Below are 22713 nucleotides of genomic sequence, written 5' to 3' on the forward strand. Positions count from 1 at the left end.
TTAGACCCAAACACCACTATTGTACTCTGTGTTCTCTGAGAGCATCAGAAAACAAGAATCAGAAGAATATGTCATGCAGTTTACCTTACTATGGACAGCACGGTACCCATGTGGATTTTGTTACTTTCCCCAGGATTTGGCCCTGGTTATGGGGTATTTGGTTTCGCTTAATGAAACACAACCAAACTACACGACAACTAAAGCTGGTTCTCAGAGCCCTGCTAAAAATTCCCCACACAGTTGTCTGGGTAGGATTTAAAACTCTGCACTATTCTTAGAAGTGTGTATCTGCAGCAGTTGGAAAATACTGGGTTGCAAGCAATGCATTCCACAACATGTTTAAGGCTCTGATCCTGAGTATTTCAGACTCTTTGTGGGTTTATTTATTTCAGTTTACATTTAAACAAACAAACGCACACAATCCTATCGCTTATCTAGGCACCTGAACACGTTCTGTTAAGAATCTCACATGTAATATCACCACAGTAATTACACTTAAACTATTCACTGAAGTGTGATTTTTAAATGAGAGACAACAGAGTTTGTTAAAACTGCTTCGGAAAGCCTCCCACATTCAGAGTTTCATAAAACATTTCCAAAATACATGAGGCCAAGAATTGACAAGTGTCTGGGAACATGAAAAAGGCTACAAAAAACATGTTTAACTGATTAAAAAATAATCAATAGACTTTGGCAAAGTTCACTGTGTAATTTTAGAAAGTAGGGGCAAGATGATCTGTATTTAGCACAACAGCATTTATAGCTAGGCTCCACTGTGCATATAATAGACACACCTACCACGGAAGAGACGGCGGAGCCTGTGCTGCATTCTAAAACTTCTCTACAATATTGAAAGATATCTGACAAGCAGATTTATTATAAAACACAATTAAAATAATCAATGTTTTAAAAGCAATTGAAGGTAATGACCAACAGCTGTTTCTTTAGTTTGATTTTAAAGACTTAATTTATTCATAGTTATGAATAGCAACAGGAAGGGAGTTGTACCAACAGAAACATAATAGTTCAAGGCTTTTCCTCCCAGAGATTCAGGGTGTGTGTCTACCCAGACAAATAAAGAAGGTAGAATTCAGCTTCATGAAACTGTATAAAACTGAGATACTCGGATATGGCTTTGCTTCAGTGGGAGGACCCAAGAAATCCATTACGTTAAAAGGCCTGCCTAGTAGGGAATTACTTCTCCAAAATTGGCCTTCAAGGCAAAGTTTTAATCCCTCCTGAGAGCTAGCAGAGGTTTTGTTATGAACTTCCTCTAAGATCCTGAAAATGTACACCTTTTTTTTTATAATTTCTAATATTGTATAATTTGATGGAGGGACATGAGGCTTTTTTTTTTCTCCCCCCCCCCCCGATTTATCACATATCTTTAAGCATACTGGCTAATATAATATGGACTCTGACTACAGTATAAAAGAAAGCATCTTAAATTTTATTCACCTGATAAGGATCAGGCAATCCCACGTGCTAAACAGGTCATTAGATTAAAAAACCTCAACAGAAACTGAGAGGCTAGAAAGCTATAGATGTATGAGCCACAGAAGGAAAACAAGCAATGCCTCCCACAGGCATGCTACACACAACTAGTCTGGTAGTTATACGTACCCCTAGATGCAATATTTAAACATGTACAAGTACCCATAAAGATACCTAATATATTTACTAATTACTAATAATTATTTTATATATATATAAAAAATATATATTTGCATATATACACTTTCACATATATAAAATTATATTCTGGGGATAGTTTTTAACTTCGTCTCTCTAGGTTATCCTCACTTTAAAGCCTTTTTCCCCTGTTATTAACACACACATTTTTCATGAAACACCTTCCAGTTTAGCTTGGAATTTATGACTTGATGGATACATGAAAATGTGTTATCTATAATATGAAAGAAATCAGGTTAAAGTAAAACAAATGAATGCAATAGGTGCTGCTTCTGGCTAGTATTCTTTCAAGCCTTTTATTTACTGCTAAGTTTGCCATCACTGAGAAGTGTAACTGTCTTAAGCTTTTTAGCAAAAAAAAAAAAAAAAAAAAAATAGCACCATGATGAACCCCAGAAGAGTTCCTTAGCTGGATGTATCCTAGATAAAAGCTGTTTGCTGCTTATTGTGCAATATTAATGCACTGTTGACTGAAACAGCTGGAAGTACTTTGCAGATTAATGGTGGAAACAGCCTTCAAAACCAACCTTTGAGTGAGACAAACGAACTTTGTTTCTTTTGGAAAATAACATACAGCTAAAGAGAAAGTCTCTCTAAAAAAAAGTTTTGGGAGCAACTGCCCAAAGGCTTTAGTTGTCTATTTGTATGCATGGAATAAACAAAAGGTTTTAGATCTTCAAATTTCTATTTCTTGTTGGCTTATTCTTCACCTTTAAAATGCAAAATCTTGGTTCTAGCTGGAGAATAGACCATTTCTCAATCAGATGAGACATCCCAGACACCAGACCTTTGCGTCAATTGACAGGACGCTGCAGTAGACATTTTCAATGAGGGACCTGCAATAAAATTTATCTCCTCTCTGTTCCTCTGCTGTCAGAGATTCAAGGCTACATGCAGACAAATGCATAGTAGTGGCAGTACGTTTGCTCACTGTAAGAATATAAAATTCACTTCAATACCAAGTCCAAAATGCCTTTTTCCTGTTTCAAACACAGCTACAGAAGGCAGCTCATCACGAAGCAAAATAATCAGACTAGTTAAGATGCACAAAATGGTGATTCGTGAGCTCAGTAACCACTCTTTCCAGAAAGTATAGGCTATGTTTTCAACTGATAACAATCTGATCAACTCCATTCACTTCAAACTCACTTTTACAAAAAGTGAAACCATCTTGCCCCTTACCTTTAATGAGATGTTTCTTCTCAGAAGCAATTGTTTGCTACTACAATAATCTATAACTCACTGTACTTGTATTACCTTAGGTTAATGATTTGTTTCAAAAGAAATCCCACTGCGATGAGTAAAACTGAGGGTGGTTTTGTTTGTAGAGTATGGCCAGGGTCAGCCGCTACAGTTCTGAAGTGCCAGGATTTCTCTACGCCAGTACTCAGACTGTGCTCCAGAAACGGACAATGGAACTTGCATTTCCAACTGTGAAAGTGCTTCTGTGGTCCTACTTCTAGATTTGGTTTAGGATATTGCATTCTTCTAAATTCCCACCCATTTTTCTTTAAGACTTCGTAATGCAAGTGTTTCGCCTTGTGCTTTAGATTCTCATCATTACTCCTACATTAGGTACCCAGTGCAAAATGGAAATGAACAAAGGAAGAAGTGAAGCCAAAAAAATCCAACCTGTATGACTCACCATGTGATACAACAAACATTTTCTGCATAACTCAGAGAATCTGCTCTACCAAAAGAAAAATATACGGTTGCGAGTTACAGAAACACAAGCTAACACATTATTCTTCCAAAAGTTTTTGTTTTGTTTTTTGCTTAACCTTGCAGAATAGGTGGACAGTTTCCTCTGAATATATTTCTGGCAGGCAAGTTCTGAAAAACCTTGTTCCAAGAATCCTGCAGACTGAAAACACAGCTGTTCAGATTCACGGATCTAACCTATAACACCGTGGGTACTCCTATTGGTGAAGCAGCCTGAAGGGGCAGACAAAATGACAGCTGGTCCATTTCTTCTCTTGCACATAAATCCCATTTAGAATAGGATTAAGATAACAACCTATTGACTGAACAACAAATCCTGCCTAGCAAGGGGATATATATGATTTAAACAATTTAAAATGTTTAAAATGGGCTTTAAATACTTTCTTAATAATGGTCACTTAAAAAGGGAAGCAACATTTTAGAAACCATCTTCAGGTTACTTCCAAATCTGGGGGTTTAGATTAGGGAAAGACATGTTAAATACTTTTCTGGTCTGTAAATATGTAACATCCACAAGTAAGATTTTTAAAAGCATTTAAATCATTTTGAAGCATAAAGTTAGGAAAATATTTTAGATCATAAAAATTCAAAGCAATGCAATCCCATTGATTCTAATTTGAACTTGAAATACTGATCTCATTTCTCCACCCATTGAGAATGGAATCCCATTTATATCAGAGTACAGATTCTGGCCCAAAACAGACTTCCTTATTTCTGATGTAATCATTTGCTGCTTTAAACATTTTTAAACATTTTGAAATCCACATATGCACTTAAATTTCAAGATGAACTTCACAGAAAACAAAGATGAAATAAGTTTCGGGGTTTTTTTCAAAATATAATAAGGCAAGCTAAACTAACTTATGAAAGATTAAACAGAAAGACTGTCTCTCTCTTGGTTTCTACAGCAAGAATATATTTAATTCAGTGGGGTGGTTGAACTTATTCTCAAATCCATAAAAAGAATGCATTTAAATTCCCATGTAATCTGTCTCTTGATATACCTCAGTACACTTGTCTTTGAACTTCACATTTGCTTTTATGTGGTAATTTTTTTAATTTTGGTGCTGACCAAATGAGACATATATTAATATTAAAAAACAAAAAAAGATCTTCACTGGAGAATAAAACATGGGGTCTTTGCAAGTTTGAACAAAACCTCAGGGTGGATCACAGTATAAACAAAGCACTAATGCATCCTTCATCCCAGTGAGGAGGGGGATAGTCTGTTTGTGTATATGGATGAGTGATGACATACTAGAAAGTTGGAAATTGAAATTAAATATTGATTCATATTGAATTATGAGGATGTAACTTCACCATCAAGTGTTCAACTCTGTAACATCTTAGAATTTGCTAGTAATGAGCCTGATTTGCCACCAAGATTCAGGTCACTGTACTGACATGTAAAGTAAAACCCCTCACCAAATCCTGCTGAACTTAGTCATCTCAATAAATTAGCAGGGAAAAAACCAAACATGCCGACTGACCCTCCTGTTGGTGTCCTCTCAAAGGCTTAAGTTACATGATCCTGAGGGTAACAAAGAGATTCCAGATTCACATTACATCTTTATGCTGTTTGAATTCAGCTTTATCTTCCTTGGAATTTTTTCCACAACTGGATTTTACTAGAGGCAGTTCCACTTGTTTTGCAAGTTTCCTAGATTGATTTTGGAAGGCTGACTCCCTCTCATGTAATGGGAAAGGTCAAAATGTACGCCATCCCTTAAGGAGGATAATGCTGTTTTCAGCAGAAGCCCACAGCAAAAAAACCCTTCAAGTCAGCTGAATGGAAATCCAGCATGAGAGCCGCTGGCATTTTAGACTCATCTTGGTAACACTGAAATGATGATCCTGAAATCCTTACTTAGACAAAGCTTCCCCTGAGTCCTAGATAGCTGACCAGTAATTGCAGAGATTAACACTTGCATTGAATGACAGACACAATTGCTTAAAGTTTATTTTACTTTAGGTTAGCCATTCTAAAACATTCTTCCAGCTATTAACACAGCTTCTCTAAAACTTTAATCTAGGAAACTAAATTAAAACTGCCCTCTCAAAAAAAAAAAAAACCATGCCACCTACAGTGCTAACATTACAACAGGTTAAAACACACAGGTGAAATAAGTTTCATAAGAAATAGGAATACTTAATAAGTTTAAAATATCTGTTTATCACCAGAAGCATACACAAAGGGAGGAAAGAGAAATAGGAACATAATAAAAGTTTACTTCTACCATGGTCCTGGAAGATTCTGGTTTGGGCATTTAACAGTTAAAGAAGCAATGGCACGCTAACCGAGCACATTAAAACAAAGAGTTGGCAGCTTCTGAAGGAAAAGGGCTTGTACTCCACTGTTCCAACTTGTCAGTCAACTCATGCCAGCACTCTCCACGTCTGCCTCTTCTACACACCCTCATTACATGTGTCTGTCTGGACTGATCTGCTCATCTGTTCAGGGACTCTCCTGACAAGTCAAAAATTCTGCCTTCTCTCTGCTCTGGAATTGGATCAAATCACCTCAGCTTTTTTTGTAGCCCCACCAGGAGGCTTTTTGCTTATGGTCTCATTCTGTTTTCCTTCAATACTTGTCTGTTTTTGATTTCTAGAATGGAGGAAGCCGAATTGCTGAAAGAAAGATTCCAGGCCATAACAGTAAGTGCTTATAGTTATAACTCCCTATTAAAAAAAAAAAAAAAAAAAGGCTTAGAAGTAGTATTGTGTTAATGAGCTAGTGTGTGTTTTCTGAAGAATGATTTATCCCAGGACGGAAAAAGTAAGAGACTTATGTCTGCTTGAAATTGTTACTTTTTAATTCTGGTTTATAAGCTATTGCTTTAAGACAGCAAAGTTGCCTGTACTGGCTTTATTATGGGTTGTATTGCACTTTTAAATTAAATTCAAAGCAGTGAAAGTATGCGTGCAAATCACTACTGAACAGTCTAAAATACATATTACTATCATCACAACTGAATGTTTGCCTGAAGGACAGCAGGTCAAAAGGCAGCTAGAGAATTCCAGAACAAATCAATTTTCCCCATTTCACAACAAAACTGAGAGATGAAAGTTTTTTGTATTTAATTCCACAATGCAAAACCAATTTCTGAATTACTGATGAACTATCATGAATATTGCTGTCTGAAAAGTAAAAAAGGACAAGCTTGGATTAAGCAAATTCCTACCTGTCGGTTTTCAGAGGAGAAAAAAAAAAAAGATAACTCGGTGGAGTTTATGCTGAAGACATTAGAAAACATTTTCAGTTTCTCTTCTGAAGGGAAATCTGCTTCAAAAGATTTGATGTGTTTTAAAGAAACTACCGAGTTATTTTTTAAAGGAATATAACCTGATGTGACAAAAATGGCTGAATCCAAATTCTCCTCTGATTTGATCTCCACCAAAACTTATTCAGTTACAAAAGAATTAAACCGAAACAACATTTGGCCCTTTGAGATGAAAGGAAAACTGCAGAAAGATCACTCACTGTCACAGGCAATCTTTAAAAACAAATAATGGGAACAGAGGTATGTTTCACACTCTTAGCATGACAGATTAGTTGTGACACAAACACTGCTGGCTGAATAAATGGTGGGCAGAGTTAAAAAATACCTTATTGGAATCAAAATAAATGTGAGAAGGCATAACTGGAAATCTACAGGATTTGAATAGGTTGGGTTTTAATTTGGTTAGGTTTTAATTATGACACTTGATAAAAGCCAACAGGCCCATTTATCGTATTTACTTGAGACCTGACTCAAGCCCACGATAAGGTAATTTGAAAGGTTTTAGAGGGTTTAGAGTACATTTGTTTGTTTAACTGTAATGGTGTTTCAACCACACTCATAACCTGGACTTTGTCTCTAGCATATTGGCTCAAAAGATAAGAAATATCTTGGCACTCCAGAGAAGTCCGGGCCTTGCAATGTTTTGTACTTCCTGGTATCTGGCAGGAGGAATGGGGCAGCACGCTTGCCTGATGAGGACTCCTATGAATGTACCGGGGTTAGCATCCTCTGGCTGCATCTTTGCCTCCAGACAAATACTGGAGAAGTATTTTTTTAAGAAACTGTGACAGCTTCCAGTGTCTTGCATTACAGGAAATAGGATATCATATTTGGGTTCTGGCCATGGCTTCATTTATTACACTTGCTGCGTAAAGGAACGATTTGCTCCCTACTTTCATCAATTGAGAGCATTTAATTGAAACAGTGTATTTGTTATAATGCACTGCAGAAATGAAGGAGCCTAAATAAGGTGAAGTTATCAGGTTTAAGAATCTGCAATATGAGTTGTCTAAGAAAACAACACATTACAATTACAATTGCAAGTTACTTGGAAGGTTTGTCCCAAGCAACATACCTGGGAATTTCAAGCACTACCTACAAGATGTATGTTGTAAAGGATCTAACAGAGGATAGCAAGGGGCACTCCGGTGCTCAGAGCAGTAAACACCTACACTTGCACTAAAACCTGATTGGATTCTGTTGTTAAATGCCTGGCTCCTTTACAGCATCTGGCTCTCACAGAGCCACTAGGGGCTTTCAAATTCTTTTTCATATCTTCTCTATGTAGCAAAGCAAAAAGGAAAACCTTATTATTACTACTATTTTAAGATTTCGGTGCTCCCATGGCTCTGAAAAGGAACCGTTTTTCTCTGTTATATAGCTTCCACCTGCTGCTGGTGTGTATAGAATATAACAAGTAAAAAATAAAATGCATCCATTTTGTTAGAGAGACTGTCGTATCTTAAAATACAAAAGCTTTAGCGTTCGCTGTGGCAAACATGTTGAGACAAAACAGTCAAAGAGGAACCTTAGGCTTAATCCTTTCTCATCAAATCCTCCATTCCATGGGAAAACAAAAATGATAAAAGACTTGAATTATGATTAAAGATTTGAATTATGACATTTCTGCAGTCTCATGCCATCAGACTAAAGTGCCCATACCTCCAGATAAGACCCCTCAATAACCAAGCATTACCTCTGGAAAGTTATATGAAAACAAAAATACATCAGCTAAAACATTAGCTGCTCCATTGGCCTTGATAGTACACGGCATCTGTCATGGGACCAAGCAGACCAACATTGGCACCACTGTGGAACACTGACACAAACTAATGGACTTGGCACACAAGATACCTAGCAAGACACTGCTCCATAGATGCATTTCCCTTTGTTTCAGTTAGATCCAATTCAGAACAAAATTCTTTTCTATGCTCAAAAGTCAGGAAAGATTCCTACATGTTTCAGTAGGAGTGAAAATTAGGACCAAGGCTCAAGTCCCACCTTGCACTGATGGACAACAGAGAGGAAGGGATGACGGTGCTCTTTCCTAAAAAGCAAATCTTGCCCACATTAACAAGAGGATTAGAGGACTTCTGCCAGCAACTTGATTATCTACAGGGGCAGAGCATGAAGTTTAGTAGAAACATGGATCTCAGCTATCTAGGAATAAATATTTATTCCATTACATGTATAGTCAAAGCTTTATACAGCAAGACATGATTTGCAGACAAAGCATAGCAGAATACACTATAGGAAGTGTCCTAACAGGTTTTAAAAATTATCCTGGCAACACAAGCTTCAAAAAGGTTCCTCATATATCTTCCTTGAAGTTAGCTTCTGGCATTAGACTTTCAGCTTTCTTTGACTAGATATATAAAAAACAATCTATTTCAACCTATTTAATCTGGATAATTGTATAATGGAAGTTTATTACCAACCAGTGAAATTAAAACATGCTAGAACACCAAAGGATACAAGTAGAAAACTTTAAGAGAAAAAATATGGTATGCGAAAGAAACACAGACCTCTAACAGGAGAAACAGGCAAAAGTTTCATTACTGAATAGGTTTCTTATTACTCAGTTAATTTAAAATGCAGTTATTTGTGCCTTTGCGCTCTGATTTCTTTCTACACAGTATTTTTGTGTACCACTTCTCATTTCAGACTGCCCAAACTCTTAGTATACTTCTCCACTGGTATAAAGAGAATATCTAAATTGACTTAGAATATGTTCTAATAGTATAAACCAAGTAAGAGTTCATTTTCTGGCTAAGAATCCTATCCAGACCTTTAGTAAAGAGAAAAAGCAGTTTCCCCAAGAATTGTAATAATCTGTAAACAAGCTCTTGACACACTTTACTCACCTAACGATGGGTTATTTAAAGGCCATTTATACAATGGGATCAGGAAAGTTTCCTAACTAAGGAAAGGTGTGAAGGTCAAAGACCATATGCTGTGTGTCCAAAATCAGGACTGGCTGAATAAAATCCAGCATAGCAGCTCTTGGATAAAGTCTCTAAAAAGGGACACTGCAGAAAAATTACATATTGTAGTGATCCTAAATCAGTAGCTTTGTTAACTGTATTAAAGAGCATTGGCAAAACCCAAAACCACTACAGAGATGAAGGTAGCATGTATCTTGAGGCAAGATCCCTACTTGCTCTGTGTAGTAAAGAGGCAGACTAACACCATCAAGGAAAAATTGTAAAGTACAGATGCTGTTTATAGATGGCTACTGCATTCTACAGACTGCAAGAGAGAAGAGATCACTGACGCATTCGTTTACTAAACCCCAGCATACCATCAGTTGTGCCTGGGCAGCCTGTAGTCCTACCCTCAATCTCCGCAAGGCTAGGTGGTTTCTTCTACCTCCTATCCTTCAAGCAAAGTGTCCCTGTAGCCTGTGGCCCCACTGGTAATTTCTCATTTCCAGCAACAGCGAAGTGATTCAGCCAAGCACACTGCAGCTCTTCCTGTTTCCAAGTCCCAGATCCTAGGGAAACAGTGGAGAACAACTCCCAGCCTTATGCCCAGCACTTCCTTCTTACTGACTTTCCACACTTTTTACACACAGCTGGTTCCTCAGGTGAGCTGAAAGGGCAAGTCTCTTCCTATGTTTGTGAAGAACTTAACTCCTTCCTAAACCATACTTGTCTGAAAACAGACTGTTAAAAAAAAAACCTATCAGTAATCTGTTCAAATTGAAAGGAAAGGGGGATTAGTCTCCCATCAGCAAACATGTCTGCACAGGACAACAGATGATTTAATTTACTTCCCTAAAACATACGAAGAAACAAGTGCAAAAGTTGCCATGTCCAATAACAGGATTTTATAGCATTAAGCCTGACCAAGAGAATAGCCTATTAATACAGCTTATAAGAGAAAAAGTTAGCCTCCTTTGGCATGATTTCTTTCCCACTGGCTGCTGAGGACGCAAAGTACTAAATCAGTGTTTGGCCTCATATAGAGGAGCCACAAGGATGCTCCGTGTGACAGCAGCTATCCAAAGACACAAGAGGCTCAAGTGTTGCCAGCGTTCAGAGACTGTTCATCCCATTTCCTTTTTTCTATAATCTGTAGCAAAAAGGATGAAGGTGGCACTATGATAGATCAGTACTGCTTGAGGTTTTTCCTTCTAAAGTTCAGCAGTCATGAAAACAGCCTTTGCACAGACAAAAATCTTTTTTTTTTAATTGAGGTAACAACAATATATATGAAGCATACTACATTTCTCTGTGTTCACCTTTACCACTATTTGACTAATGAAATAAATTTCTATGTCTTTATTTATTCCTGTTTATTTCAGCTATTAGCCACAAGATACATAAGCTCAGTGCTGGATTCACCAACAGCCCATTTCATTTAGCGATGTATCACAGCTGCACAGTGTAGACCATGCAGACTCTTTCCTCTCCTAAACGATGTGTGGGCTGCCTTAGGAATTTTGGTCAGGACCCATTTCTAACCTCATTTTGCATGTACGATTGTGCTCAAATGTTATTTCTTCCTGTTTTCTTCCTCTACCCTTCCCAACAGTAAATTATTTCTAATTTGGATCATCCCTGCTTTGTGGTCATTAACATGTTTAAATGTACTTCAGAGAAAGAGTAATGGAAACCATACCTGCATAGGACACGAGCTGTTGCTGCTAAAAATTATGCACTGCCTGAGCGCCATATAAGCTTTAAAATAAGACTTTATTTGCATGGATTGATTTCACTCCACTGAACAACACTTGAACAATTTTTTAGCATCAAGTAATTTCTCTAAACAAAAGTTTCATTGTTCTCTTAATTTGTAGGACAAAAGAAAACTGCAAGAAGAAATTACACAGAAACGTCTAAAAGTGGAAGAGGAAAAAATGAAGCACCAACATTTAAAGGTAAGTAAAGTGTTGGATTTATGTAACTAAAGATAGCCTCAAGTTGTTCAGCATGAATAAAGGTTTTGGATTTTGGAATGCAAATCTTCATGCATTTAAGTCGTGCTTTTACTGTCAAATTTTCACAGCTTTTTGGAGTCTTGCCAGGACTCCATTTGACTTTAATAAGCATCACCCTCTGAAAAAAATTACACTCAGGAGCTAATGTTATTTGATTACTTTCATGGCATAAAATGAGATCATAACCAGGAATAACTCACAGCTGAAAATTAAGCCTCACATTTCAGACTGGGTGTGTTCACTCCTTAATTCCACTACAGCAACCTCACTTGGTATGGGGTGCAGCACAATCATGAGGTTTAATTGCACTTTTTTCTGGAAAAAGAAACAGCCTATTTTTATTTAGCTATAGCCTTTTGTCAGCTTGTTTAATGGTTTAATGCTATTTCTTTGTATATTTTTTAAAAAAAAGCCTAAATGCTGCAAATATTGTCCTGAAATATGGCCTCGTAAACTCAGGATTACAAAGTCCAAATTACTAAGAAACCAAAAGATCCACCTCTGTAGACACTTGAAATTGCAGCGATTTCTACCTACCACCACCACTCTTTAAATGTCTATTGCAGTTTGGCAGTACACGTCATTTAGGGAGATGAGACAAAAATCTATGCTTCTAGAAATATGCAAGACTTGGTATTTTACATACCTTTTTAATTATGTGAGTAGATAAACAGTTTCAAGAAAGATATGTTGAATACAATACCGGGAGCGTGGCGTGTCTCCTTGAGCAAATGTGGGAGAAGCATATTTAAAACAGACTCCTCTTCAAAACAGACACCTGATCCTGGGTTTCATCCACCCTCTTCTTTTGTGTCAAGCCAAAAAAAATAAGAAGTTATGATAAACCAGTTCACTGCGCCAGGCAAGCCAACACAAAAGTCACCCAGGCTTAGGTGTTATTGGAAGGTAGTGACCATAAGGACAGGCTTGACCAATTGTGCAATGTCTTGCCTAAAAGAGAGGGAAATATCTTTTCCAAGTCCTGTAACTAATGAGCAGCAAACATGTGACCGTCTTCCTCCATCTTAGTACATGGTTACATGGAGTACTGCAATTTATGTTTCAAGTTGCCGTGCCTATAAATTCAGAATGACTCTTTTGCCCTTCTTTTAAGAAGGATAAACTGATCTGTCCTAGACAACCAGCTAATCCTCACTACTGCTGTGTGCAGACAGAGTCCTAGGGCAGTACAGATTTAGTATGTGCCTTCAGCTAACATTAATAGGTACCACAGAGTTAAAAAGTTAAGAAAACAAAAAGCCACCTTGCACTTACTCTGAAGATGTTTTATGGAATTTTACAGAAGCCAAAACACTCCTGGAAAAATATTACTGAAGTGCTCTTCCTTTGGAAGAGGACAGAGGATGCAATTTGTTTGCCTGTTCTATGAAAAATCACACAGCTATCATACAGAAAAGTTTTTTAAATTAAAATCAGTCATATTGCACATGAGGCAAATCAAGGATCTGTAGAGGAAATGATTCACTTGGCAAAGAGGGATCAAGCATACATAAAAATATATATATGTATGGTGTATAAATACATACACGTCATTAACTATTTGGAGCACCCAAAACAGAGACTACTTTTTCCAACTAAGTACTAACACAGGCCCCTAATATCAGATGCAACGTTACTATATGAACATCCTCTGCTTGATGCCCTAGAAGCCTTGTCTTTTAATGAACATTTATGCTTCAGACTAATTCAGGTATTTCAATGGAGTCAAACACCACAAGAATCTAGTGCAGAAATCACTTCAAAACAGATTTAGACTTCTAAAACATTTAGGCACTTCTGTAAATTTTATTGAGGGCTCATTTCCCTAGCGAGTCAGGTTGATTTCACTCATTTATACTCCTAGCAGTTATGCATGGTGAAATCTAGAGCTCCATGACCTATTCAACATAACTTGCACCTGTCCCTTAGGAAACTATTGCAGGTTAGTAAATCTCACTGTCACATAGATGTTCCTCATTTTGTCCTTCATTCCTATTTATAACCCTTAGCAACAGGTTTATTAAAAGGTTGTTTTGTTTTGTGGGGGTTTTTGGGTGGTGTTTTGGTTTTTTTTTTTAAGACTTCCTTTTTGTAAGTAGGAATCGGCTCTGGCTTCCCAATGACTTTGTTTGCTGTCCCCAAGCTAACTTCTTACTATAAAGAGGCAGATGAGGTATCATGACAGGTCTTAGTTATCTGGTAGAACCATACTGGAGAAGGAATATTTATTCCCTACACGTGCACCTCTACCACATGAAGTAGAGGACATGCAAGCAAATAGACACCTGTGTGGATAGGGCTTCATGGAACTGCAAGGGGTAATGGGGGCTGCTAGTGAAGGTACAAGGAAAATTTCATCCTCAAGTAATTTTAGATGCACCAGCAACTAATTCTTCCTCCTGCCTGGAATCCTTCTCACTGTGGCAACAAGGGAAAGGACCAGAGTTGCTTGAAAAGCGTAGTCAGTCAGCACTGATTTGCATGTACTTTCCAAGAGCTTTTCTAGTTTAGCTTATTAAGATTTTGGTTTCTGACATGCCTGAACTCCATTAGCGCTGCCTTGTAGGTGCTAGTCACACACCTCCTTATTCCAGGAGTTAACAGTGTTGAACTACATCTTCTGTGAAAACTGCAAAAATGGTTTATGCCTCCCCCAACATTCCATAAGGTGAACTGCCATACCACTGGGAGAGCAAGATCCACAAACTCAAAACACCTGTGTCTTCCAGGGAAGGGTGAATCTTTCAGTGTTAGTCCAGCCTTGTTAAGGATATTACAGTGGAGTTATACTTGGAACACACGTAGGACATTTTTTCACAGAATTTGCAGAATATTGTCACAGTACTCCTGATGTGACCGTAAACTCACAAAAGAAAGTGATTGCTTTCCAGCACTCTGTCCATTCCCAGCGTCTTACCACATCACAATGTATAAGTCTTCCTTTCCCTTAACGTACCGAGCCTAATGCAAAATGAAAGTGCTTTCGTGTAAGTGCTATAACATGCACAGCCTAGTACTGAGCTAGAGATGCTTTACAGCAGAAGGAAATGCTAGACGGCAGAAAGAACCAAGCCCAAAGCAGCTGCTGCTGCACTGGCTTGTGCGGATGCCTCAGTGGAGCCGCCTTGAAACAGTTTGTTGTTCAAAGGCTGTTTCCAAACTACACAATACGTCATTCTTTCAAAAGTGGCTAATTAAATTAAAAAGATTACATGGCATTTAGTTGGGAGCAACAGCAAGCTATTCTAGGAAAAGGCAAAAATAACACTATTGTGTTATGCCTGTATTTAGGGATTCTGTTTTCTTGGGCCTAACCCTATATGTACATGAAGCTTTTGTTGGTTTCAATGGGTGTTATCAGTTTCTGAGGTCTACAGTGCCAGCCCCACTGTAATTCTCACAAGGAATTATAGATTTATTTTTGGAGACAGCAGTACTAGACTAATTCAGTTCCAGCCAGGGTTAAAATCTCACTTTTCTAGGAGCCCTACTTATCACTAAAATCTGAACAGCTTGATTGAAAGGGAATTAATAACTGTGTTCCCTCCAACTTGAAAAAACAGTATTTTGTGGTCAATAAGAGTTGTGCCAACATGAGACTACATGCATCTACCAGTTCAGGTAAAACCATTCTATTAAAATCCACATTTATTTCATTTGAGGCTAAGACACAACTGCAAGGAAGTGCTACCAAGTGATCCTACATCAGGAGTCAAGGCTCAGGACATCAGTCTTGAGCAGCCCTTGTTTCCCACAGATTTCCTAGGATACAGTGTTGAGAGAGAGAATACTGTCCCGCTGCAGGGCTAAGGCAACTGTAAACACTGCTCCTATGTTCCACCAAAAAAAAAAAAAAAAAAAATAGTACTGTGGAGTGCCACAGAATTCCCAAGAAGCCTGCTTTAACCACAGTTGCTATCACATCATGTATGTCACACTTCAAGCAAGTTGAAAATTGCATTTAACTGCGATCAGGTCCTACATGCACCCTCCTCCATCAGTTGGGCCTCAGTAATAGCCTCATGTAAAGTACACAGTAAACAGAAAAGTGTAGGAAGCAACAGTTTAAGTGACTCAACACGCAGGATGCGGGCAGGGATTCCAACAGCCACTGCAAGCAGCACTGAGGTTAATGCACCTTCTCACCAGTGCTGGGCACAGCTCTGCCTCAAAGCAGCAGTAGTCAAAATCCAATTTAATCTTCATCCACATCCTACAATTCATGAAACTATATCGGGAAAAACCAAAAAAAACATAATATGGAAATCAGACAGCTCAAGGAATCTAAATTACAAATGGAAAATACATGGTTAATTAAAAACCTTATATGCATGCTTTTTTTCCCCTGTTGAAAACGTTTTCCTAAGGAGTCCTGACTCCCACTTCTTCCCCAAGGCAGCAACAGGTTTTATATTCCTGAGTTAGACTGAAGGGAGTAAAAAGAGCGCAAGAAAGTTTGCATGGTTTACAACCTCTTGCCTGCAAATACGAACTTATCTGCATGAATATTTTTTTTCCCCACCAGGAATATTTCACAGAGCTCTGATGACTTTCAGATGCCACCTTTCATATTGTAAAGCAGCTGTAGGAAGCAATCAGTGCGTACAGCCATATTTTTCAAATTTGAAAACACAGCTGAGAGATCCACTCACCTGTACACATGCAATACACCCATTTATAAAGGCACTACTGTACAGAAAGAACTCCACAGGCACTAAACAGGTCAGGACCTAAATACATAAGCCCTGGATCGCCCCTACAACAGCAGTTCTAAACAGGTAGCAGGTCTGCTGAAACACTAACCAGACATCAGCAACCCACGCTCCACCTCTTCAGTCCCACTCTTACCCCACACACCCTTACCAGATGAAATGCGAGTTCACTACCATAATTACCCAAGTTCCTCGTAAACTCCAGAGATAACATTGCATCACTAGGTCCCTAGAGATCTCTTCCCCTATACAACCTTATTTATAGAAACATTTCACCTTTTATACCCCCTCCCAGAATTTATGCAATGCCATGACCCCAGAAATCAGGGCTATTGAAATAAAACTATAGCACTTCTGACTAGGGCCTTTTGCCTGAGTCTGTAATATGTACGCTTTGATACAACTGTTTTGCTTTATTGAAGACAAACCACCACCAGATCCACTTATAAATATTAATCTGTTACAGGTAGCAACTGACATCCTCTACCTATTTGTTGGGTGGACTAATAAAATGGGACATTGTTCTTAATGAGTTTGGTTTTAAGTCAATCTCAAAACACAAATGTTTTTTAGTATTTCTTTCAGTGGCACTCACCGCTGTCAGGTTTCCTTATGCTAGATACAGCACAAGAATGCAGATCACGCCTATGGCATCAAGACAAATATTGTAAGTGATTGAATAGCCTAACTTTTAAAGTACACTTACTTGCCTGTATTTTTCCCCATCAGAAAAAGGCCTTGCGAGAAAAATGGCTCTTGGATGGCCTTAGCTCTCTCACTCCAAAAGAGCAAGAAGAAATGCAAAAGCAGAATCGGGAAGACCAACAACGGACTCATGAGCTGGAACAAGACATTTTCAGGTAGGGTAGTACCCCTGCCCTTCTGTCTGGGTTAAAATGGTCCCTTCTTAAAAGTCCTACCTTATTTTGTAAAAGATTAAAATTTCAGCAAGGGCTACACATACGCAGTTTGATACAGAGAGTAAAGCAATCTCCGTTATGTTTTCTGGTCAGCTAGAATTAGAGAATACACAACGCAAGCTTCCATACTGTGAATTTTATCAGACTGCACAATAAATATCTTGCAGAATATTTGTTTCTCTAATTCCAGACACCCCTTTCATGCTATACTCAATAGATGTAAGCCACAGTATATGGGTTTTACTCTGAGATAGCAATTGTTGAATCAGAATTTCAAAATAACGGTAAATAGTTTTAAAAGTTCTTCAGTTTCACTAGGTCCTGTGCAGCCTTTAATACCTGACTTCTACCATAACACAGCACTTTAGAACAGTACAAGCTGCCTAGACCCATTAGTATCACTTGCTTCGTTTTCACTTATCTTCCATGCTGTTTTGTCCTCAATTTATTCCCAGAAGCCTGTTATAGCATAGGCCTTTTTCTACCTTTTATTAGAGATGTTCCTACAAGTCTCATTGCCTAGTGCCTCCCTACCACATATGGCTAACATCAAACTGCATACACTGTCTCACATACGACTCCTTTATTTACTATGGACATGATTCTAGGTGCTTGTTAGCTGCAGTTAACCTTTCCCACATACCACAGGGCTCTGTACACAATCAGCTCCTTCCCTGGCTCCAGGCATACTGACTGGTACTACCCATTAGCACCCACAGAAAAGATGAAGTGTTCCTGTTTTTTTAGATTCTGGAAAGTTTCATCATCCTTTTTTGAGGCTTCTTCCTTTATTTCCGTTCAAAAGCATCTTCCTCCATACTTTCCTCTTCCTCCTCTGTCCTCCTACACACACTCTTTTGGCAAAGTTGTCACCAAGATTACCTCCTCCGGTTATCTACCACCCACTTCCCTCCTTACTCCATCTCTCTGACACAAACGATAATTCTCTTGGCTGACAGGCAGCAGCCTAGTGCTGGTATGTCTTATAATTATGGTGACTTTTTGCTTGAAAGCACTTTTCTCAACAGAACAGCTTTTCACACACCTCTGTGGAATTCTTTGTTGCAATGGTAGGAGGTAGACAGTGTGCTCTAAAAACATCCCAGCAGGTTGTGATTAAAGACATGCAAGAGGGGTCCCTACGACAGTGTGATCACCAGGAAAGAGACCAAGGTGGGGAAGGACTGGCTCAGGACCAACAGGGAAGTTGCACTGAGCATGTAGCTCCCCACCAGCCCACTGGAAGTTCAGCCATTCTCCAAGCACTGGGAGGATAGACTAGATTTTCAAAGTCGACTGAGTAAGAGCTGGAGGTTTAGCCGAGATCTCCTTTATGCCCTAAGAAATTTGGTGATGGGAGAACTTTAAAACATTTTTTTTTTTTTTAAGTCTCAGAACAAAGTCAAGAACTAGATTTGGTGTGTGGCTATGTTGGCAAAAGGATGCTTTTATTCTCCTGACATAACCTACATCTACACTGTTTCCAATTCATTTGACAACACCCAAGTAAAGAACAAGCAATGCTATTATAGTGGAGGTCCCTGAATGTCTATGCCACTAAAAAGGAAAGCTACTGAACTCCTGACATACTAACTGCCTTAAAAACAGTGAAATATTTTAGCAGGAAGTGTACTGTATCTCCAGTGTCTAAATCTAGTCTGTCATCTCATAACATACCTTTAGGGTTTTCTGCACCTGAGGCATTGTAATTGAGCTATCTCACAGCAACACTGGCAGCAGGTCCCTCCTGTCCTATCCCTGGGAAGACCTGGAATGCAGGATTAGGACTTAGAAGCCTTCCTACAATACTAGTTCAGAGAGATTTCAGCAAATAGGGCTGATTATTCACATACGTAATGTCATTTCCATGTCTCGCAGAATCCTGGCGTATGTAACTACAGTTGTAAAGTCTTTTGATACTGTTTTTGTAATTATTGTCCTGAACTTGTCATCAGCTCAGTGGCCTTAATTTTTATTTCCTCAGAGACCAAAAGTAAACACACATAGTGAGCTTTACTTCTCTGAATACAGCCTTATAAACTTTTTTTTTAGCATGACTAGAATTTATCGCTATTACAAATAGTAGAACAGTAATCCAACTGGAGTTTCAAACCTGAAAAACTCCTTTAATTCATGTAGGTAAATTAGCATTACAGAGGGATATTCCCTCTGCTTTAATTCTAGATTGGATCCAAAAGTTGACAAGGAGTTACAAATTTTAAAGTTTATCTCTGAATTAGAAGCTTCCAGGTCTTCTAAAAAATGCTCATAGGCATTTAAAGGAAGATTTCTATGTGCATTTGTGCTTTAAGGAAGGAGAAATGAAAGTGCCAAACACATCATTTGTCCCCAATTGCTTTCTTAAATCACAACATGGATCCTGGAGTAACATCTCAGCCCGTCTTTATTTTTTGATAATTACAAGGACTAGATGCAGATACACTGTGAATGGGAAGACTGCACATTTAGTACTGCATCACGTAACCAAAAGCACACACATTATACCAAACAAGGCGGAGGTTCCTCAGCTCGTACACTTGATCTATGCCTGAGCCTGTAACAACCTAACTACAGAAATGTGCCTGTTACCTTCCAACTAGAATTTTTGCCAGAGACTTGGTTAACATTCAGCATGTACAAGAAAATCCATTTTAGAATTCCTTTCCCATGTAGGCGGGATGCAGGGATGACAGGTTTATTTTGTGGTGTTGTTTTTGGTTTGGGTTTTTTTTTTGCTTTTTGTTTGTTTTTTAATAGTTTCTATTCATATGCCTGCATTTAGGAGAAATGTATTAGGTATGAATTCTTTTCCTACATAGTTCCAGATTCAGTTAATTACAAGCACAAGTAATGTTTGTATATCTAGATGGCCGATATTCTGACCATAAACCAGCAATTTAAATGCTGATGAAAATGAAATGAAGTAAGTTTACTTGCAACTGTAAGCACTACAGTGGAAAAAACTGCAATAAACATTTTATTGTAGTTGATGGCTTTTCTCCTCTTATTAAAAATATTATTCTTTCTCCAAGAATATAAGGCTATTTGTTCTACTACACTTGCTTAACGGAATCTGTGAATGGTTCCTCTTTTATTTTTATATAAGTTGCTCTTTCATAGCAATTGATTTTTTTCATGGTGAACTAAGTATTCCCACAGCCATTTGCTGTTAATACCAGTGTTACCAACTAACTTTTCCTGCCTGTGACCTTCTCCTGTGAATCATGGAATCATAGAATCATTAAGGTTGGAAAAGACCTCTAAGACCATCGAGTCCAACCGTCAATGAAGCTCCACCAAATTGCTTCCTCCCTAAAATGATTCCTACTTCTTGACGTACATCTGAAATACTTCAGATTTATTTGTAGCGAAATGAATCAGACAAATTACATCAGCATAAAATGAAAAGATTAACAGACAAAGAAAGTATAACACAAAACGACACGCTGCCTTCACTCTCACAATAACAACTTCACAGCTATAATGCATTCTAGAAATGAAAATCAGTACAGAAATGCTCCTAATTACATTCCTGAGGCACCCTAAATTAAGAAGACTTAATTCACCATTCCTGAAGTTCTAAAGACAGTTTAGAGGTTTGTAAGGCCTTGATATCAAAAGAACTATTTTCATTACTGATATACTTACTCTCATAACCAAACAATCTACACACCTTAGAGTCTTTGGCAGCTTTTATCTTCATGATACACAGGCGACTCAGACACGGACATTTGATTTTACAGACGGAGAATGGAGGCAGAACATACCTGGAGTCATGTGGGAACTTCCCTCTGAACTAGGAATTTAAGCAGGTTTATTCACATCAAGCATCTTTTGCTATAAGTTATACTTCCTACCACTCCTCAATAGCTGTCTAGCAAAGGCCCTTAGAGAAACATCCATGCTGCCTTCCAGATATCATTACATTTTGTTTAGACATACCCAGCCCAGTTTCAAACCAGCCAGCAGCGATACAGAAACCTAGTAATACGGAGTTCAGTGTGAACAAAATCCACTAAAAAGCACAAAATATGCACCCTACAGTACCTGCACAGTGCTTTTGCTATGCCATAGATAGCACCCAAGCTAACAAAAGCTTGCTTGACTGCATATATGTGAAGTCATACCTTTGACCTGCCCTGTAAATCAAAGATTGCTAAACTGATCATGTAGACACATGTCATGCAGTAGCAGTAAGATATATTATTGAGAAGCTCAGTAGAATTCTTTCTTCTGGGCATCTGATTATTAAACTTCACTTGATTCAGATAGATTCTGTCCACTCTGATGATTATTCTGTATGGGTTTTATCATCAGTTAAAAAAATCTGAATCACTTGAAAGACTTTTTGAATACCCTTAGACCAGTCTTTGTTGCTTTCTGCTGAGAGGACAATTGCAATTGTAGGCAGATTATTTCCAGCAGTGGCATGGGCCTTTCCATCACCCTCCTAAACAGGACTTCTGTTTTGAAACATTCTTCACTCGGGTGTCGAATAGAGCTAGTGTATATCTGCTAATCAGTTTGGATTTGAGCATTTTTTGATAAAAGGAAGAGTTCCATTCTTTGTATCAACAATAAAACAGTGAACAGCGAGTGGCCTGAACCGCCTTGCAGCCAAAGGGCTGAACACTCTGGTTACAGACAAAAACAACATTTACATTATCTGTCCTATTCACCCTCTTTACCTGTTAGAGGTTACAGTGAGCCAAGTGAGCATGTCCTTGGTCAGGGTACAAGCTGAATGAAGAATTAGGAGTCCCATTTTCTCATTTAATTTTCAGCAAATAGTGCTCATTCTTGATGGAATTAGTTGCTAAACAACATACTTAAAAATGCACAAACAACATCATAGTTAACTAAGGTCTATTCAGTGGTTTGTAATGTGATACATGAAGGCAGGCTAAGCCTACATGGACTCCAGAGCTGCTAAAGCCTTTGACTCGCCTCAAGACATGTGAGGACTTGCTAAACTGCCTTTTCCTCTCTGTCTGGTATTCTCCAGGGTGGTATCCTCCTATCTGCTTTCCATTCTTAAGCTGTTTATTTTTCTTCTGGGGTGGCAGTGGTGCCAACCCCAGCAAATTAGCTGGTGGCCAGCAGCAGTCAGGTATACTCTGTAGAATTTCTTAATTCAGCTACTACTTTGGCAGAGAAACCTCCAATTTAGTATCTCGGCTTCTAAGGTTCCCTCTTTCATCCACACCTCCATACTACTTATTTTCCTCTCTCAAATAATGAATGCTACTCAAGGAGAGAAGGACAAATATCCAAAGGATTGATTTAATATGGTTGCTATGTCATACTTCCATTTCTCTACAAAACACAGCAGCACCGTCAAAAGATAGTTTCTTATAATTGCTAGCGTGGCTGCTAGACCCTTTCAAGACAAATACAAACTGTGATGTAACTTCATAAAAATTTCATTGATTTAGAAGTTTCTA

At 38.3% G+C, this 22713-nt stretch overlaps 1 protein-coding gene across 1 annotated transcript in view; it reads left to right on the forward strand.

The window, feature by feature from the left end:
- The window catches only part of PALMD (palmdelphin), a 57071-nt gene that overhangs the window by 21569 nt on the left and 12789 nt on the right, over nt 1-22713 (forward strand). The window contains exons 2-4 of the mRNA XM_076337814.1: nt 6024-6069; nt 11497-11577; nt 17079-17209. Coding sequence (XP_076193929.1) covers nt 6024-6069; nt 11497-11577; nt 17079-17209 — 258 coding nt within the window. The remainder of the gene's footprint in view (nt 1-6023; nt 6070-11496; nt 11578-17078; nt 17210-22713) is intronic.

This window comes from Aptenodytes patagonicus, chromosome 5, assembly GCF_965638725.1.
Source record: "Aptenodytes patagonicus chromosome 5, bAptPat1.pri.cur, whole genome shotgun sequence".
In the NCBI taxonomy this organism is placed as follows: Eukaryota; Metazoa; Chordata; class Aves; order Sphenisciformes; family Spheniscidae; genus Aptenodytes; species Aptenodytes patagonicus.